This window comes from Stegostoma tigrinum, chromosome 16, assembly GCF_030684315.1.
Source record: "Stegostoma tigrinum isolate sSteTig4 chromosome 16, sSteTig4.hap1, whole genome shotgun sequence".
NCBI lineage: Eukaryota > Metazoa > Chordata > Chondrichthyes > Orectolobiformes > Stegostomatidae > Stegostoma > Stegostoma tigrinum.
Window position 1 is genome coordinate 24633079 of NC_081369.1, and position 15598 is coordinate 24648676.

The 15598-nt window shown below is 40.1% G+C and overlaps 1 protein-coding gene across 9 annotated transcripts in view; it reads right to left on the minus strand.

Moving 5' to 3' along the window:
- Window positions 1–1061: 1061 nt before the first annotated feature.
- The window catches only part of chd9 (chromodomain helicase DNA binding protein 9), a 247877-nt gene continuing 233340 nt past the window's right edge, over window positions 1062–15598 (minus strand). For all 9 annotated transcript variants that reach the window (XM_048546753.2, XM_048546752.2, XM_048546749.2 and 6 more), the window contains 2 exons: window positions 14049–14153; window positions 1062–5010 (listed from right to left, as the gene is read on the minus strand). In XM_048546753.2, the coding sequence (XP_048402710.1) occupies window positions 4150–5010; window positions 14049–14153 (966 nt within the window). In that variant the 3' untranslated portion in view covers window positions 1062–4149. The remainder of the gene's footprint in view (window positions 5011–14048; window positions 14154–15598) is intronic.

Genomic DNA, 15598 nt, shown 5'->3' on the forward strand with positions numbered 1-15598 from the left:
TCGTGTTACAAATGCTGTGTGCTTTCAGATACAAGTCTCTAAACATTTTTTGAAACCATTCTTGCTTTGGCCTTGTTAATTCTATACTAGCTTTTGAACATATTACCAAGGATGATACTCCAGTTGACATCTAGTTGTTGCATAATTTTGTGACCAGAACAGGGATTGGACTAAGAACATTATGTCTCAACTGAGAAGTGGATATTGAGGCATCAAAGCGAACCAATACCGGTCTCAGAGCATACAAACTGAACTTAACTGTCTTGAAGCAGCTCCTTTCCGACTCATTTTCACAATATCCACTGGATGAATCCACAAAATTGATACTACTTTGGATTTCTCACACTGGGGAGACTGTAAAAATGCCAACATGGTGAAATAAAAAGACATGTAACTGAAGATAGGGCACTCTTTCAAAAGGTGGGGTAAGGAGTAAAGTGGGAAATGCTGTAAATCTACCACCAAAAATATCTGACTGATTATATAACAGAAACAACAAATGTGGAAGAAGGTCTTTAGATCTTGTACTCCAAGCACCGAAACATGATGCTAAAACATAAAACACTACGCTTCGCTAACTCCACTAACAAAAACAGGCACAGTATCATGTTAAAAATATTAGTCTTACCACACCATGAATGTGGCCAATGGTTTTGAATACCTTGTGAAATTGTTGTACAAAGGCTTGGAAATAGTAAGAAAATATGCAAAATTAGGATACATAATTATAAAGGCATCCCTAAGATAGTTTGTGATGCAATTACCTGATTACCCATGGTATGTATGGGGTAGAAAACTGAATCTCAGGTTTTAATTCCATTGTATACAATTGTAATCCTTAAAATTGCAGTCCTGTCACTGTCATACAAATCACTGTACTTTCCCTTTAAATCTTTCTCCCCACTATGACTGCTGCAGGGTTTCTCACACTCGAACCCATATCAAATTTACATAGCAATCAAAAAGATGCAAAAATGTAAAATTGCAAAAATGCAACTGAAATTTTGCACATTACACAATTTAGAATGAGTGTACACAAACATACATCATGGGTAGTCAAAGAATAGGTTTAATAAAAATAATTAAACTTCCATTTGCTCTATAGAACTTCATAGAAAGTAATTCAATAAATTACAAATGACTTTTAAGACTCATTGTACTACAGAAAGCCAATTCAGACTACACAGAATACAACCTGCAAGTACTGCAATTGTCCAAAATAAAAACACACAATCATCAAGCCTCCAGCAACATAATTAAATACATGGTCAGAGCAGCTACCAAAGTTTGACTTACAATAACTACAAATACACATATTCAATTTACCAACTCATCAGTGATCCTGTTAATGGCAGCATGTATTAGTGTAATTCCTTTGCGTGTTTGCTCATGTTGACCAATGCTACATCGGTGCATCGCATCAGCCACTGAATGTTACACATTGTTGTCTCCTGCAGCTTTACTTCTGTGGACATTTTTAAATTTAATAAAGCAGGACCAAAGTAACACCATCTGAACACAATTATTGCGAGTCAGTAAGAATAAGGGAAACAGTTATTAAATTGAACCTGGAGGCAAACGGAGACAATGTTACATTTTACATACATGTTTGAAAACTGTGGTCTGTCAGATCTCACCATTGTAAGAGAATAATGACAAAAATAGTTAATTACTAGACTTCAGGGAAATATATGTTTATATACAGTAATGCTTCATTACAGACAGAAGGAGCAATTCAGTATATAAAGAAACCAGCACAGTATAATTTAATTTAATGCTGCCTGTGTTTAGCACTACAAAATTACTGTAAAAATATTTTAAAGTATTCACTTAGTTTGCATACTTTTTAAAGCTGTGGTATCCTTTTAGGTGGCATGTACAAACTGTATTTGAAAATCTAAATACTATCCTGCACATACACCAGTCTTCAAAAGTACCAGTCACTGTTGGCTTGAATATTAAAATCAGTACTACAGTTGAAGGCTGAAACTGTTTTCAAAATTCAAAATTCTTCCACCTGTCAGATTGAAAATACAGTGGATCATATACATGCTTCTGACTTTTTAAAAAAATTTCCCCACCTAGAGTAATGAAATTCTATTGGATGTAGAACAATGACCAAATTTCTAGCTGAAATGCTTAGAACACAACCAAACTCCGACGCATTTTCAGAGAAACTCAACTGATTTATCCATGAAGTTCTGTGCAGATTAAAAATCATACTCCAGGCTGGTCAAGCATTCTGGAAGCTTCAAATTAATTTGCTTCTGTGCTGCAACGTTTGTCCCTCTTCCATGTAATAAAAAGTAATCAATTACATACCTATACACTGTACAGCAAAGTTGTGGGCTGTACCCTGTTTTTGAAATGGAATTGATCCACGAAAGCTAGCAAGAAAGTGGGATACAACAGCTTTAAAAAATGACTGCATATTAAACCTCTCTTTGTAAACTGTTGTCTCTTAATACATTTCTAACTGTGAAATCAACATAAAACTCAATACTGCAAATTGCATTAATTGCCTTTGCTTCTAGCATATGGGTACTTGTGCATTTTAACACTGCTTTGCAATAATTTCACACCAGCTTTTGACGATTTTTTCCAGTCCATTAATGACTGCAGAGAGGAACACCTTGTATGAAATTAAAACTACCGTGCATATACGATATGTTAGTGTAACAAACAGAATTATACAAACAATTCACAAGCAAAATAATTCTGCAACGCACACAGCCAATAGTGCTCTGCTTTGTTAGTTCTATCATCCCGGTGAGCTTCTTATATCATGAGACATGGGTTTGTTTCTCAAATTGAATAGTGAATGCCCAATGTAAAACTGGAGTTCAGTATTGATTAGTATGATGCTGGTAGGCAATAGTTGCTGGGGACCCAAGTTTAAATTGGATCAGCACTGTACCCACAGCCCTTTCCAAATAGAGGTCGGCATGGTTCCTATGGAAAGATGATAATGTACACCAAACAATATTTCACTGCAGTGGAAACAATTTTATCTTTCAATGCAGCAAACCAACACACTGCACTGCAGTGATAATAAACACTGAAAACTGTAGAATAAAATGCATCACTTGCCTCTTCTCTTTGTATACTTTTATTTGATCAACACAATGATTCCTATAGTGATTTTTGGCAGGAATGCACTGTATATTCAATTGTACCAAACCACTCCTTACCTAGCTTCTTTGTATGCAATATAAATTGGGATCAAAGAATCCTTTCTGAACACAATTCCTATTTCTGTTGCCTATGATGAGACACCAACTAATCATTCCCATGAATGAATAACCAGGCAAAATATACGGCACTTATCTATGTGACTTCCCATGGCACCTTGCCCCCTTTTAATAATGTGCAGAGAAAGAACACATGCAAAGTGAAAGCACTCACTACAACCAGCTACATAATGTGATAAATGAGACATCTTGCAAACCGCAAACGAAGCGAATGTTATACAAACTACTTCTGTAAAACTTCTAAACTAGCACAGCTGAGGTAATAAATAAATAGCCAGTTTTATGGCCAGCTGGGGAAAAAAAATCTTCCAAATAACTCAGAAGTGTACCTGAATTTTAAAACTGACAGTGCATCACAACACTTTAGCAATAAAATGCAAACTTCCATTTTGACTGTTGCCATGTTGCATTATCAAGATGTATATTCGACAGTTTTAATGACATTCTTTAGCTGCCCGAGTTATTGCTGTGTCTCCTGCAGTTTGATCTGAGTACTGAAATGAGTGTCAAGGAGTTTGTGGATTTATATACAGAAAGTTAATATGATATGCATAAAGGTACTCATTTTCCCTAGTTCACACCAAATATATTAAATATACGGCTCTCATGGTGCATATTTATTTTATTAAAATTAATCCCCTAAAAAAATTAACAACTAGCACTGTGATGCTTCAGTATTTGTTACAACTGAGAGCACACATGAACTCTGTTTAGCCTCCCAAAACAACTTTACATGCAAGGTACCATTAAATATTTTGTACCTATGAATAGATACTGAAATCCTTTCAGTTAATCATGAGTATTTTTTCCAAATCATCACTGAACTATTTACAGAAAAGAACCATTTATACTATCAATGAAGCTGTTCCAGTGTAAGATTAAATATATTATTTCAAATTCAGTCTTCTTCACTGGAATCCGAATCATCTGGTTGAGTTGTATCTTCACTAGTGGACGATGTTGCTTTCTCAGATGCATCATCTCCACTGTTTTCATGTGAAGAATTCTGTTCTGTTCCCTCTTTGTGTTCTATTGTTTCCTTTGTGGGCTTGGGCATGGTTACACCTGTATTTCTGTTAGTCTGTACATCAGAAATATTAGTCTGAGGGAATCCTGGAATAGGTATGTTAAGGCCTGGAGAGAGTAGAATGCCTGGATAAAGCATACTGGACAATAGCAGTGGATTAATAGCCAGCGGACCACTGGATGTTGCTGAGGCCGAAGCACTTGTGGTTGGTGTAACCTTCCTAGGCGAAGACGCAGCAGAACTTGTCACTGAGATTTCATTACCAACATCCACATTTTGTTTCTCTGTCCTTTCATTTGACTCATCTGTTCGCTTGAAGGAATCCGTAGGGCTATTTCCATTTCGGTCCTTGGGACCCATCTCTGAAGGTTTAGTTAGTAAATCTCCCATACCAAAAATATTTGGTAACCCTGCCATACTAGAATGCATCATAGGAAACATGGAAGCCAGGGATTTTGTGTCTCCACCTGCAGATGGAAGGCCTGCAGGGAATCCCATCAATCCAGCTGTCAATTGTAAAGACTGTAAATTCTGGAGATTCTGTTGCAAGCTTTGTAGGCTGTTTAAGTCCATCCCAGCAAGAAGGCCATTGGCGACAAAGGGGTTAACAGTCATAGCTGCAGCAGCAGCTTTGGTGAGCTCACTTTTTGGACGTCTACCCCTTCGACTAACCTCTTCTCGCACGACAGGACCCGTGAGGATGCGGTCAAACATATTTTCTGGTAAATACCCCTAGGAAAGAAAAATCGTTTATGTTAAATACTTGCCATATTTATATACAATAACAAACCAAAATGGCAACGTCAGATCATTAACTAGCCCTTCCTCCTATTTTGATCTATTTTCTTCCTCACTCACCTGAAACTACTGACACATTGTTTTACAGGAAACAAATGCTCTCAGGAATCTTAACCATATCACCATTTCTCACTTGTAAGCATATTAAGTGAGAGTCACACAATACAACCACAAGAAACATCACAGACTATGACAATTTTTAGCAAGGGTTATAGTTAGAGATCTTAGGAACAGGAGTAGGCCATTCTGCCATCTGAACATGCTCTAACATTTAAGACCGAACATACTCAACAGTCCACAGAATTCAAATGATTTTCAATCCTGTGCAAAAAAACTCCTAATTTCAGCCCTATGTGGCATCTCACTTACTTTGAGATTTGTGCTCCATTGGTTTTAGATTCCACAACCAGAAAAGAAATCTCTTATATGCATCTACTCTTTATTACTGAACCCCTACAGTGCAGAAAGAAGTTGTTTGACCAACTGAGTTAGCACCAGCCTTCTGAACAGCATCCTGTCCAGACCAACAGAGCCCCACCCTATCCCCGTAACCTACTTAGCCTGCAAATCCCCAGACTCTACAGGGCAATTTAGCACGGCCAATCCACCTAACCTGTACGTCCTTGGACAGTCGGAGGAAACTGGAACATCCAGACATGGGGACAACGTGCAAACCCCATACAATCACCCAAAGTCGGAATTGAAACTGGGTAGGTTTCGATAAAGGTCATCTCTAATTCTTCAGAACACTACAGAATATAGGCATAGGTGTGTCCAATCTCTCTTCATGGAACAATCTCATATCACAGGAACAAGTCTGGGTGAACCTGTGCTGCATTTGCTCCATAAGCATAACATCCTTCCTGAAGTAAGGAGATCAATAGTACATACAGTACACCTGATTTAATCAAGCTTCTATACAAGCAAAGCAAGACTTCACTACCCTGATACTCAAATCTTCTTGCAATAAAGGATAACATTTTGCTCGTCTTCCTGATAACTTGCCGCATCTACATGTTAGCCTTCTTTGACTTATTGACAAGGATACCTTGGTCCTATTGTATATCAACACTTTATAAGTTCTTCCCATTTAAGAAATATTCTGCAAACCTGTTTCTCTAATCAAAGTGAATAATCCCAATTATTTCAAAAATGGATTGCTCTTCCATAACAGTAGCAGCACTGAGCTTAAATCAGATTATGAAATTCAGCACTGAATTGGAATCCAAACCATGATAATCCTGCTGAATAGATGAACTAATTTTACCTTATGCAGCTAAGATTCAGTCGCATACTTCTTTGAATACTGCTCATATTCCGTTTACAAATAAATAGGTTAATATGGTCAGCAATTATATATAGAAATCACAGTATAGAAACAGGCTTTTGAGTCAACCCATCCATTTCATCAAAAATCATTGTTCTATTTGTGTTTACCCAACCTGTTCCCATACTCTTAACTATTTTCATTCACCCAACATGCTCACTGAATCCTGAATGTCACGTTTCTGCTTCAACTACTAATCCAGTATATGAAACGGAAGGTCATACAGTGCTATACCGAGAAGTTTCTCCTAACATCAGTTTTAACTTTGTTACATTTAATGTTCTGTCTGGACACCTCAACAGTCCTACCAACACAGTCGCATCTGTTAGTAATTTGAAATACTTTTAACTTTCTATCACAAACCAATATTGTTGTTACGAAAAACTATAAACTAACAAGTGAATCAATGTTTTGGCTAAATAAAAAGATGTTATTAATAAATGTGCACAGTGGATATTTAGTTCATGCAATTGGGAAATTAACTTTTCAACAGAGATAAATACAAGGTGATACATTTTGATAAGAGCATAAGGAGATCATGCGTTGCTGAAGTAACAAAAATGAAGCGGGGGGGTGTAAAGAAGAAGTACAGATGCACAAACCCTGAAAAGAAATGAAGCGGATTAATTGGGTTATTAGGAAAGCAAAATTACATTGAACATGAGTCGAATGCTAGTTAAGCCACAGTGTTGTGTACATTTTTGGTTTCTGCATGATAAAAATATATGCAGAGTAAGATACAAAAATAATTGTCAAGAATGATTAAAAAAAACTGCAAAGATGTATTTACTGAAGACTGAGCAGCTTAAGCCTCTGAGCTGAGGCGTGACCCGAAAGAGATCATTAACATTATGATGGAGTTTGATAGGATACACATATAGAAAATACTTCCACTTGTGGGTGAAGTCCAAAACCTAACGGCATTAAGCCCATTGATTAAATATTCCAGATATTCAAGGGTACATATAATCATAGCAAACCACGACCAACCGAAACTTTGAGACATCAAGATCCCTCAAAAAAATCTTTGCAAAAATAGCACACCTCCTAAAATAAATGTAAAAACACAAAGTAATAGAAACGTAATGTGGGGATATGCACACTTTATTTACAGCATACATCATATATAATAATGGGATTTTGTTTACCAAAACATTACTAAAAATGCGCAACTTGCCGCTCCCAGTTGGGACAAGCAGATGTATTCAAAAATGGAAGCTAGATCGGCACGTGGATGGAAAGCAGGAAGGAAAGAAAAGGAAAAGAAAGTATGCCAACTAGGTTTGAGGAAAAAGGATGAGCAGAGGTTTGTATGAAGCTAATACAACAGGTCTATGCCAGCATTGAGAGGATGATCAAATTGAGGTACTGAATGACTTTTAAAAAAAAAATCAAATTTAACAGCTTCTGATAAATTTTGCTCCCTACTGCAGGAATCGAGGCGTTTTGTTCAAAAAAAACTTTATTTTACAAATTTCTTTATCAGGCGAATATTTTGTCACATTTTTAGATTTAGTTTAGTTTCTTCATCGTTCTGATAGCCCTCATGTACCTCTGTCCTCAATTTTAATCAATTTCCCATCACTTAAATTAATCCATGACACTCTAAAAGAACTAGGAAAATATATTTATTCTTACTTTGGCTACTTAATTCTTTGTGGAGGGCAAAAAATGCAGCCTAGTATTCTGTCTGATGCTACATATGTTTTTCTTTCCATCTTACCGTAACTAGATCACTCCTCAATGTTTACAAAGTTTTCCCCAGTCCAAATCTAGTTTCCAATCATTGCTGATGTATTAACTTCATCCATTCCAACTGAATCATAAACTGCATAATATTTTGAACATTACACACCATCTGATTAACTCAGCACCCATAACTAAAATTACTCTGACCTATTGGGCACAACATATTGCTTGCTCAAGCTTTCTACAGATTTTAGGAATTCATTTTCCTTTTCCCCATTTACTCTTCCTTCCCAACTGAACAGTGCATAATCAGAATCTCTCAGAATAATAATTTAGTTCCTTAAACATTTCCTCACACAATTGTGGGATCTCGTACTGCTCTACTTGGTTACAGGCAATTGCATAAATAATTAGAAGTTGAACAGGTATCCAAGAGTGAGGAACTTTACATGGTGAAAGAAACAATGGGAGGAATGGGATGATCACAAATGCTCATTCAAAAACGCGGGAACAACACAGCAAGTGGTTTTCTCCTAGAATTGTAAAATTCTAATGATTCAGCTCTATAACATGTCTGCATATTTTCTCTCCATTATTTAAAGGTATTTGAAACATTTTATGTTAATGTCACAGTCCTTTCAATAAAATAACTGGTTTCAGTGCCCCACATTTATTTCCTAATTATTGAAACAAGAACATTTTAACACATCATGAAACAAAACTACTCCTCCTTGACCATTCTTTAGGTCTTAGTTAACTTCAGACCTTCTCCTGGTTTTTTTTTCAATTCATTCATGTGATGTGGGCGTCACTAGCTGGGCATGCAATTAATGCCTATCTCCAGTTGCCTTTGATCAGGTAGCGGTAAGCTGCATTCTTGAACTGCTGTAGTCCATGTGCTGCAAGGAGATCCATGATGCCATGACAGTGGGGATTCCTGGATTTTGACCCAGAACGCTAAAAGGAGCTGCAATATGACAAGCAGTTTGGAGGGCCACTTGCAGGTGGTGGTGCTCCCATGTATCTGCTACATTGGTCCTTTTAGACATTAGTCGTCGTGGGCTTGGAAGGTGGAAGGAAGCTTGGTGAATTTCGGCAGTGCATGTTGTGGATGACACAAACGGCTGTTACTGAGAGTTGGGATGAAGGGTGTGGGGGGGGGGGGGGGGGGGAGAAGGCGCTTGCTGATACGATGACAATAAAATGGGCTGAATGTCAAGGATGGTGTCAAGTTTCTTCAACGATGCTATAGCAGCACTTATCCAGGCAAGTTGGGTGTACTCCATCACACTCCTAAAAGGTTGTGTCTTGCATAGATGAAGAGGTTTTGAGGGGTCAGTAGGTAAGTTACTCTCTGGAGGAATCCTACCTTCTGACCTGCTCTTGTCGTCAATGTATTTAGCTTCATGTCAATCGTAATGCCCAGGATGTAGATACTGGGGGATTGAGATGTTAAATGAATTGAACGTTTAGGGATGATGGTTAGATTATTGCTTATTGGAGTTAGTCACTGTATGGTATTTTTGAGGTGCAAATGTTACCGGTCACATTTCAGCCCAATCTTGGATATTGTCTGGGTTGTGCTGCATTTAGACATGACATCATCAGCGAACAGTCCCTTCTTCTGACCTTTTAATGGAGGAAAATTGATTCAAAAAGCACCCGAGGTCTGATGGGCAACAGACGCTACCCCAAAGCATTCCTACAGAAATATCCTAGAGAGTTGAGATGGCTGGCCTTCAACAAACACCTCCCTTTATGACATTCATGTTTTCAACCAGGAAAGAGTTTTCTCAGATTACCAAAGACTCCAGTTTTGTTAGGATTCCTTGATGCCACACTCTTGTCAAATGTTGCCTTGATGTCAAGGACAATCGCTCTCACCTCACCTCTGGAGTTCAGCTGTTTTGTTCATGTTTTAACCAAGACTGTCATGGTCAGAGCTGAGTGGCCCTGGCGGAACCTAAACTGGATGTCAGTGAATAGGTTATTGCTAAGCAAGAGCGACTTGTTAGCACGGTTGATGACCCCTTACATTACTTTACTGACAACTGAGTGTAAATTAATGGGACAGCAATTGGTTGAGATAGAGTTGTTACACTTTGTGTATACAGAACACACTTGGACAATTCTCCACGCTGCTGGGGAGACGTCAGTGTTTCAGCTGTACTGGAACGGCTTGTTTAGGAGCATGGCGGGTTCAACAGCACATATCTTCAGTACCATTGCGGGAATGATTTCAAGTCCACAGTCTTTGTAGCATCCACTGCCTCCAGCTGGGTTTTAAATTACAAGAAATGAATCCAACTGGCATCTGTGATACTGCAGACTTCTGGAGGAGGCCAAGGTGGATCATTCACTCGGCCTTTCTGCCTGATGATTGTTGCAACTGTTTTCAGGCTGCTCTGAAATTTCTTTTTTTTTTATTCATTTGTGGCATGTGGGCATTGCTGGCTGGTCAGCATTTCTTGCCCATCCCTAGTTGCTCTTGAGGTGGTGGTGGTGAGCTGCCTTTTTGAACTGCTGCAGTCCTCCTGTTGGCCTCCTCAATGCTATGAAAGAGGGAGTTCCAGGCTTTTGACCCAGTGACAGTGAAGGAATGGCGATATATTTCCAAGTCAGGATCTTGAGTGATTTGAAGAACTTGGAGATGACTGTGTTCCCATATATCTGTTGCCCTTGTCCTTCTAAATGGAAGTGGTTGTGGGTTTGGAACGTGCTGTCTGAGGATCTTTAGTGAATTTCTGCAGTGCATCTTGTATAATAGTACACACTACTGCTACTGAGCACTGGTGGTGGAGAGCGTGAACATGTGTAGATGCAGTGGCAATCAAGTGGCTGCTTTGTCCTGGATGGTGCCAAGCTTCTTCAGTGTTGTTGGGGCTGCACTCATCCAGGCAAATGGGGAGTATTCCATCACAGTCCTGACTTGTGCCCTGAAGATGAAGGACAGGCTTTGAGGAGTTAGGAGGTGAGTTACTTGCGGCAGTATTCCCAGCTTCTGGCCTGCTCTCGTAGCTACTGTGTTAATGTAGTGAGTCCAGTTGAGTTTCTGGTCAATGGTAACCCCGGGATGTTAACAGTAGGGGATTCACTGATGGTAACACCATTGAATGTCAAGGGGCGATGGTTAGATTGTCCCTTATTGGTAATGGTCATAGCCTGGAATTTGTGTAGCGTGAATGTCAATTGCCATTTGACAGCCCCAGCCTAGATATTGTCCAGATCTTGTTGCATGTGAACATGAACTGCATCAGTATCTAAGTCGCCGCGAATGGTGCTGAACATTGTGCAATCATCAGCGAATATCCCCAGTTCTGACCTTATAGTGGAGGGAAGGTCATTGATGAAGCAGCTGAAGATTTTTGGGCTCAGGATACTATCTTGAGGAACTCCTGCAGAGATGTCCTGGAGCTGGGATGATTGACATCCCACGACCATGACCATCTTCCTATGTATGACTCCAACCACCGGAGCATGTGTCCCCTGATATTCACTGATTCCAGTTTTTCCAGGGTTTCTTGATGCCACACTCGGTTGAATGCAGCCTTGATATCAAGGGCTGTCACTCTTCCCTCACCTCTGGAATTCAGTTCTTTTGTCCATGTTTGAACCAAGACTGTAATGTGATCAGGAGTTGAGTGGCCCTGGCGGAACCCAAACTGGGTGTCACTGAGCAAGTGCTGCTTGATAGCACTGTTGCTGACATCTTCCATCACTTTACTGATGATCGAGAAGAGACTGATATGGTGGTAACTGGCCAGTTTGAATTTGTCCTGCTTTTTGTGTACAGGGCATTCTTGGGCAATTTTCCACATTGTTGGGTAGATACCAGTGTTGTAACTGTACTGGAACAGCTTGGCTATGGGAGCGACAAATTCTGGAGCACAAGTCTTCAGGACTATTGTTGGAACGTTGTCAGGGTTGGTAGCCATTGCAGTATCCAGAGTCTCCAACCGTTTCTTGATATCACGTGGAGTGAATTGAATTGGCTGAAGTTTGACATCTGTAATACTGGAGACCACCGGAGGAGGCCAAGACGGAGCATCTTCTTGCCACTTCTGGCTGAAGACTGCTGCGAATGCTTCAGCCTTATCTTTTGCATTGATGTGCTGGGCTCTGACATCATTGAGGACGGTGTTATTTGTGAAGCCTCCTCTTCCACCGAGTTCTTTAATTACCTACCACCATTCACAACTGGATGCGGCAGAACTGCAGAGGTTAGATCTGATCCGTTGGTTGTGGGATCATTTAGCACTGTCTATCATGAGCTATTGTCACTGTGTGGCATGCAAGTCGCCCAGTTTGGTGGCTTCACCAGGTTGATATGCTTGGTGCTACTCTTGGCATGCCCTTCTACACCCACCATTGAACCAAGGTTGATCCCTTGGCTTGATAGTAATGGTTGAGTGGGGGATATGCCAGGCCATGAGGTCACAGATTGTGCCGGAGTACAATTCTGCTGCTGCTGATGGCCCACAACACTCATGGATGCCCAGTCTTGAGTTGTTAGATTTGTGCAAAGTCTGTCCCATTTAGCACGGTGATAGTGCTACACAGCACGATGGAGGTTGTTCTCAATGTGAAGGCAGGGCTTTGTTTCCGCAAGGACTGTGTGATGATCACTCTTACCGATACTGTCATGGGCAGGTGCAACTGCAGTTCGCAGATTAGTAAGGATGAGGTGAACTATGTTTTTCCCTCTTGTTGGTTCCCTCACCACCTACCGCAGACCCAGTCTAGCAGCTATGTCCTGTAAGTACCAACCAGTTCGGTTAGCAGTACTGCTGCAGAGCCACTCTCGATGGTAGACATTGAAAGCCTGCACCCAGAGTACATTTTATTCCCTTGCTGTCCTCAGTGCTCCCTCTAAGTGTTGCTCAACATTGAGGAGTACTGATTCATCAGCTGAGGGAGGATGGTATGTGGTAATCAACAGGAGGTTTCCTTGCCAATGTTTAACTTGAAGCCATGAGACTTCGTGGGGTCTGGAGTCAATGTTGAGGACTCCAAGAGCAACACCCTCCCAACTGTGTACCACTGTGCTGCCCCTTCTGCTGGGTCTGTCTTGCCGGTGAGACAGGAAATATCCAGGAATGGTGATGGTGGTATCTGGGACATTGTTTGTAAAGTATGATTCTGAGAGTATGACTATGTCAAGCTGTTGCTTAACTAGTCTATGAGACAGCTCTCTCAATTTTGGCACTAACCCCCGGATGTTAATGAAGAGGACTTTGAACGATTGACAGGGTTGTCTCTGCCATTGTCTTTTCTGGTGCCTCAGTCAATGCCAGGTGATCTGTCCAGTTCCATTTCGTTGAGCCTTTGTAGCGATTGATACAACTGAGTGGCTTGCTCGGCCGTTCCAGAGGGCAGTGGAAAGTAAACCACATAGGTGTGGGTCTGGAGTCACATGTAGGCCAGACCAGGTGAGGGCAGTCAAGTTCCTCCCTAAAAGACATTAGTGAAACAGATGGATTTTTCCGACAATTGGCAATGATTTCATGGTGATCAGTAGACTCTTAATTCCAGACTTCTTGTTTTTCTTTCAGAATTTCAATTCCACCACCTGCCGTGGTGGGATTCGAACCTCGGTGCCCAGAACATCAGTTGGGTTTCTGGATAAAACGTCTTGTGATAATACCACTAGGCCACTACCCTGGTGTAATAAAATTTCTCATTATGATTTCAAGTAGTCGTGCTCTACAATTCAGTGAATTTCAACAAACTGTGAATCCAATTTAGCAGATTTATGATTGTACATGAATAGCTTTGAACATTAAATTGCTAACGGGATGATTGGATTCTCATAGAAAAGCTGCCGGGTTGAGTTATTGAAAGACAGCAGTTAATCACCTACTGGTCTAAGCTTATACTTTTACTACTTCAAAACAGGCACAAATTACAACATGAAATTTCAACAGAAAGCCTTCTTAAATTTCAATACACTACTTACCGACTGCTTTACTACAGTTGCCCATTCTGGAGCAATCCCAAAATCTGGATTTTCCTGCAGCCACCTCTCCAAGTCTTTAATTGGAGGAGCCAGTGAGCCACCCACCTGGAGTACAAAAAAATTGCAATTTACAGAACTTTATATATTTCAGCTTTCCTCTCCAAAATTGCCCAAGTATCAAGTTTTAAAACAGTAATATAGTAAAAATAAAGAGTGCCCATATCAGGGACAAAATATTAGCTGTCGTCTTTGACAGGCAAACCTGATGCCTGAAATCTACAATATAAACAAAAGTTACAAGACATATTGAACAAGTCAGGCTGCAATTGTAAAAAAAGAGAATAAGGACAATATTTCAGTTCTGTGACTATTGGCTCGAACTGAAAATTCTTCCATATGTAACTGGTTGTAAGCAGCACAAAATCCAGGAAAGCAGAGGGCAGGAAAGATCCTTTAGGGTGGAAGGTAGTAATGATTAAATAATGAAAAAAGGAGGAAGATGTTAAAGAGAAAGAGGGTATAGAAACAAAAGATGGGTCTGGAGGAGCTGGAAATGGGGAGTCATTTGCAGCTTCTATTTCCCAAAAGCAGCAGGAGCAGTGGCTGCAAATAGAAACTGTGGAACTTGATATCAAATCTGGATGTTTGTAAAACATCTAATCGAAAGATAATGTGCTGCTCCTTCAGCATTCATTGAGCTTCATTCGAACAGCATAGCAGTCCAAAAAAAAAGGATCGAGTGAAACAGACTTAAAGTAAGGGACTGCCAGAAAATTGGGGCCGCTCTTGCAGAAGAATGGAGGTATTCAGCAAAGTGATCACTCAATCTCTGTTTGGGCTCCTCAGTGCAGCGGTGATCATAAGCGAGTGCTGTATATTTAATCAAAAGAAGTATGATTAAGTTGCCGTTATCACTAGAATTATGAAATGGGATTTCAGACTGTGTGAATGAAGGAGTTAACGGTGACTATGTTATATCACTTGCACAATGAGATGGAAGACTAGAGTAGGATGTTGCGTAAAGAGCAGTTCACTGTAACACTGAAAGGAGAGGGGAAAGAAAGATGCACTGAACACTGACACTAGTAGATGCAGTGGATAAAGCAGAGGAAGGTTTGTTTAGTGTTGAGGTTGGTAGAGTGGAGGGTGAGGAGAAGCAGTTGCATCAGGGATCTGGCAAGCAAGGGAAGGGGTGAGAGCAGATGTGTGGGAAATCAGAAGAATACCACTGACCACAATGAAAGGGGGCTTCTCATTGAAGGAAAAATGAAAAGATGTATCAAAATCGCTGGTGTGAAAGATGGCATTATCAGGACATATAAAGAAGTGTATGACATTAGCCCCTCCTTGATTTTTCCTGCTCAATAACTTTGCAAATTTTGATCCATCATTTCCAAGTTATTCCAATGCTTCCACTCAGTGCAACTCACTTGCGTTATGGTAGAAAGGAGGTGGTAAGTGGGAGGGTAAAGAGAAGAAACACTTGTAGAGTAGAGGAGACTTCTAACTCGAATGATGTCAATGAGACATTGAAAGTTTGTTACAAAGGA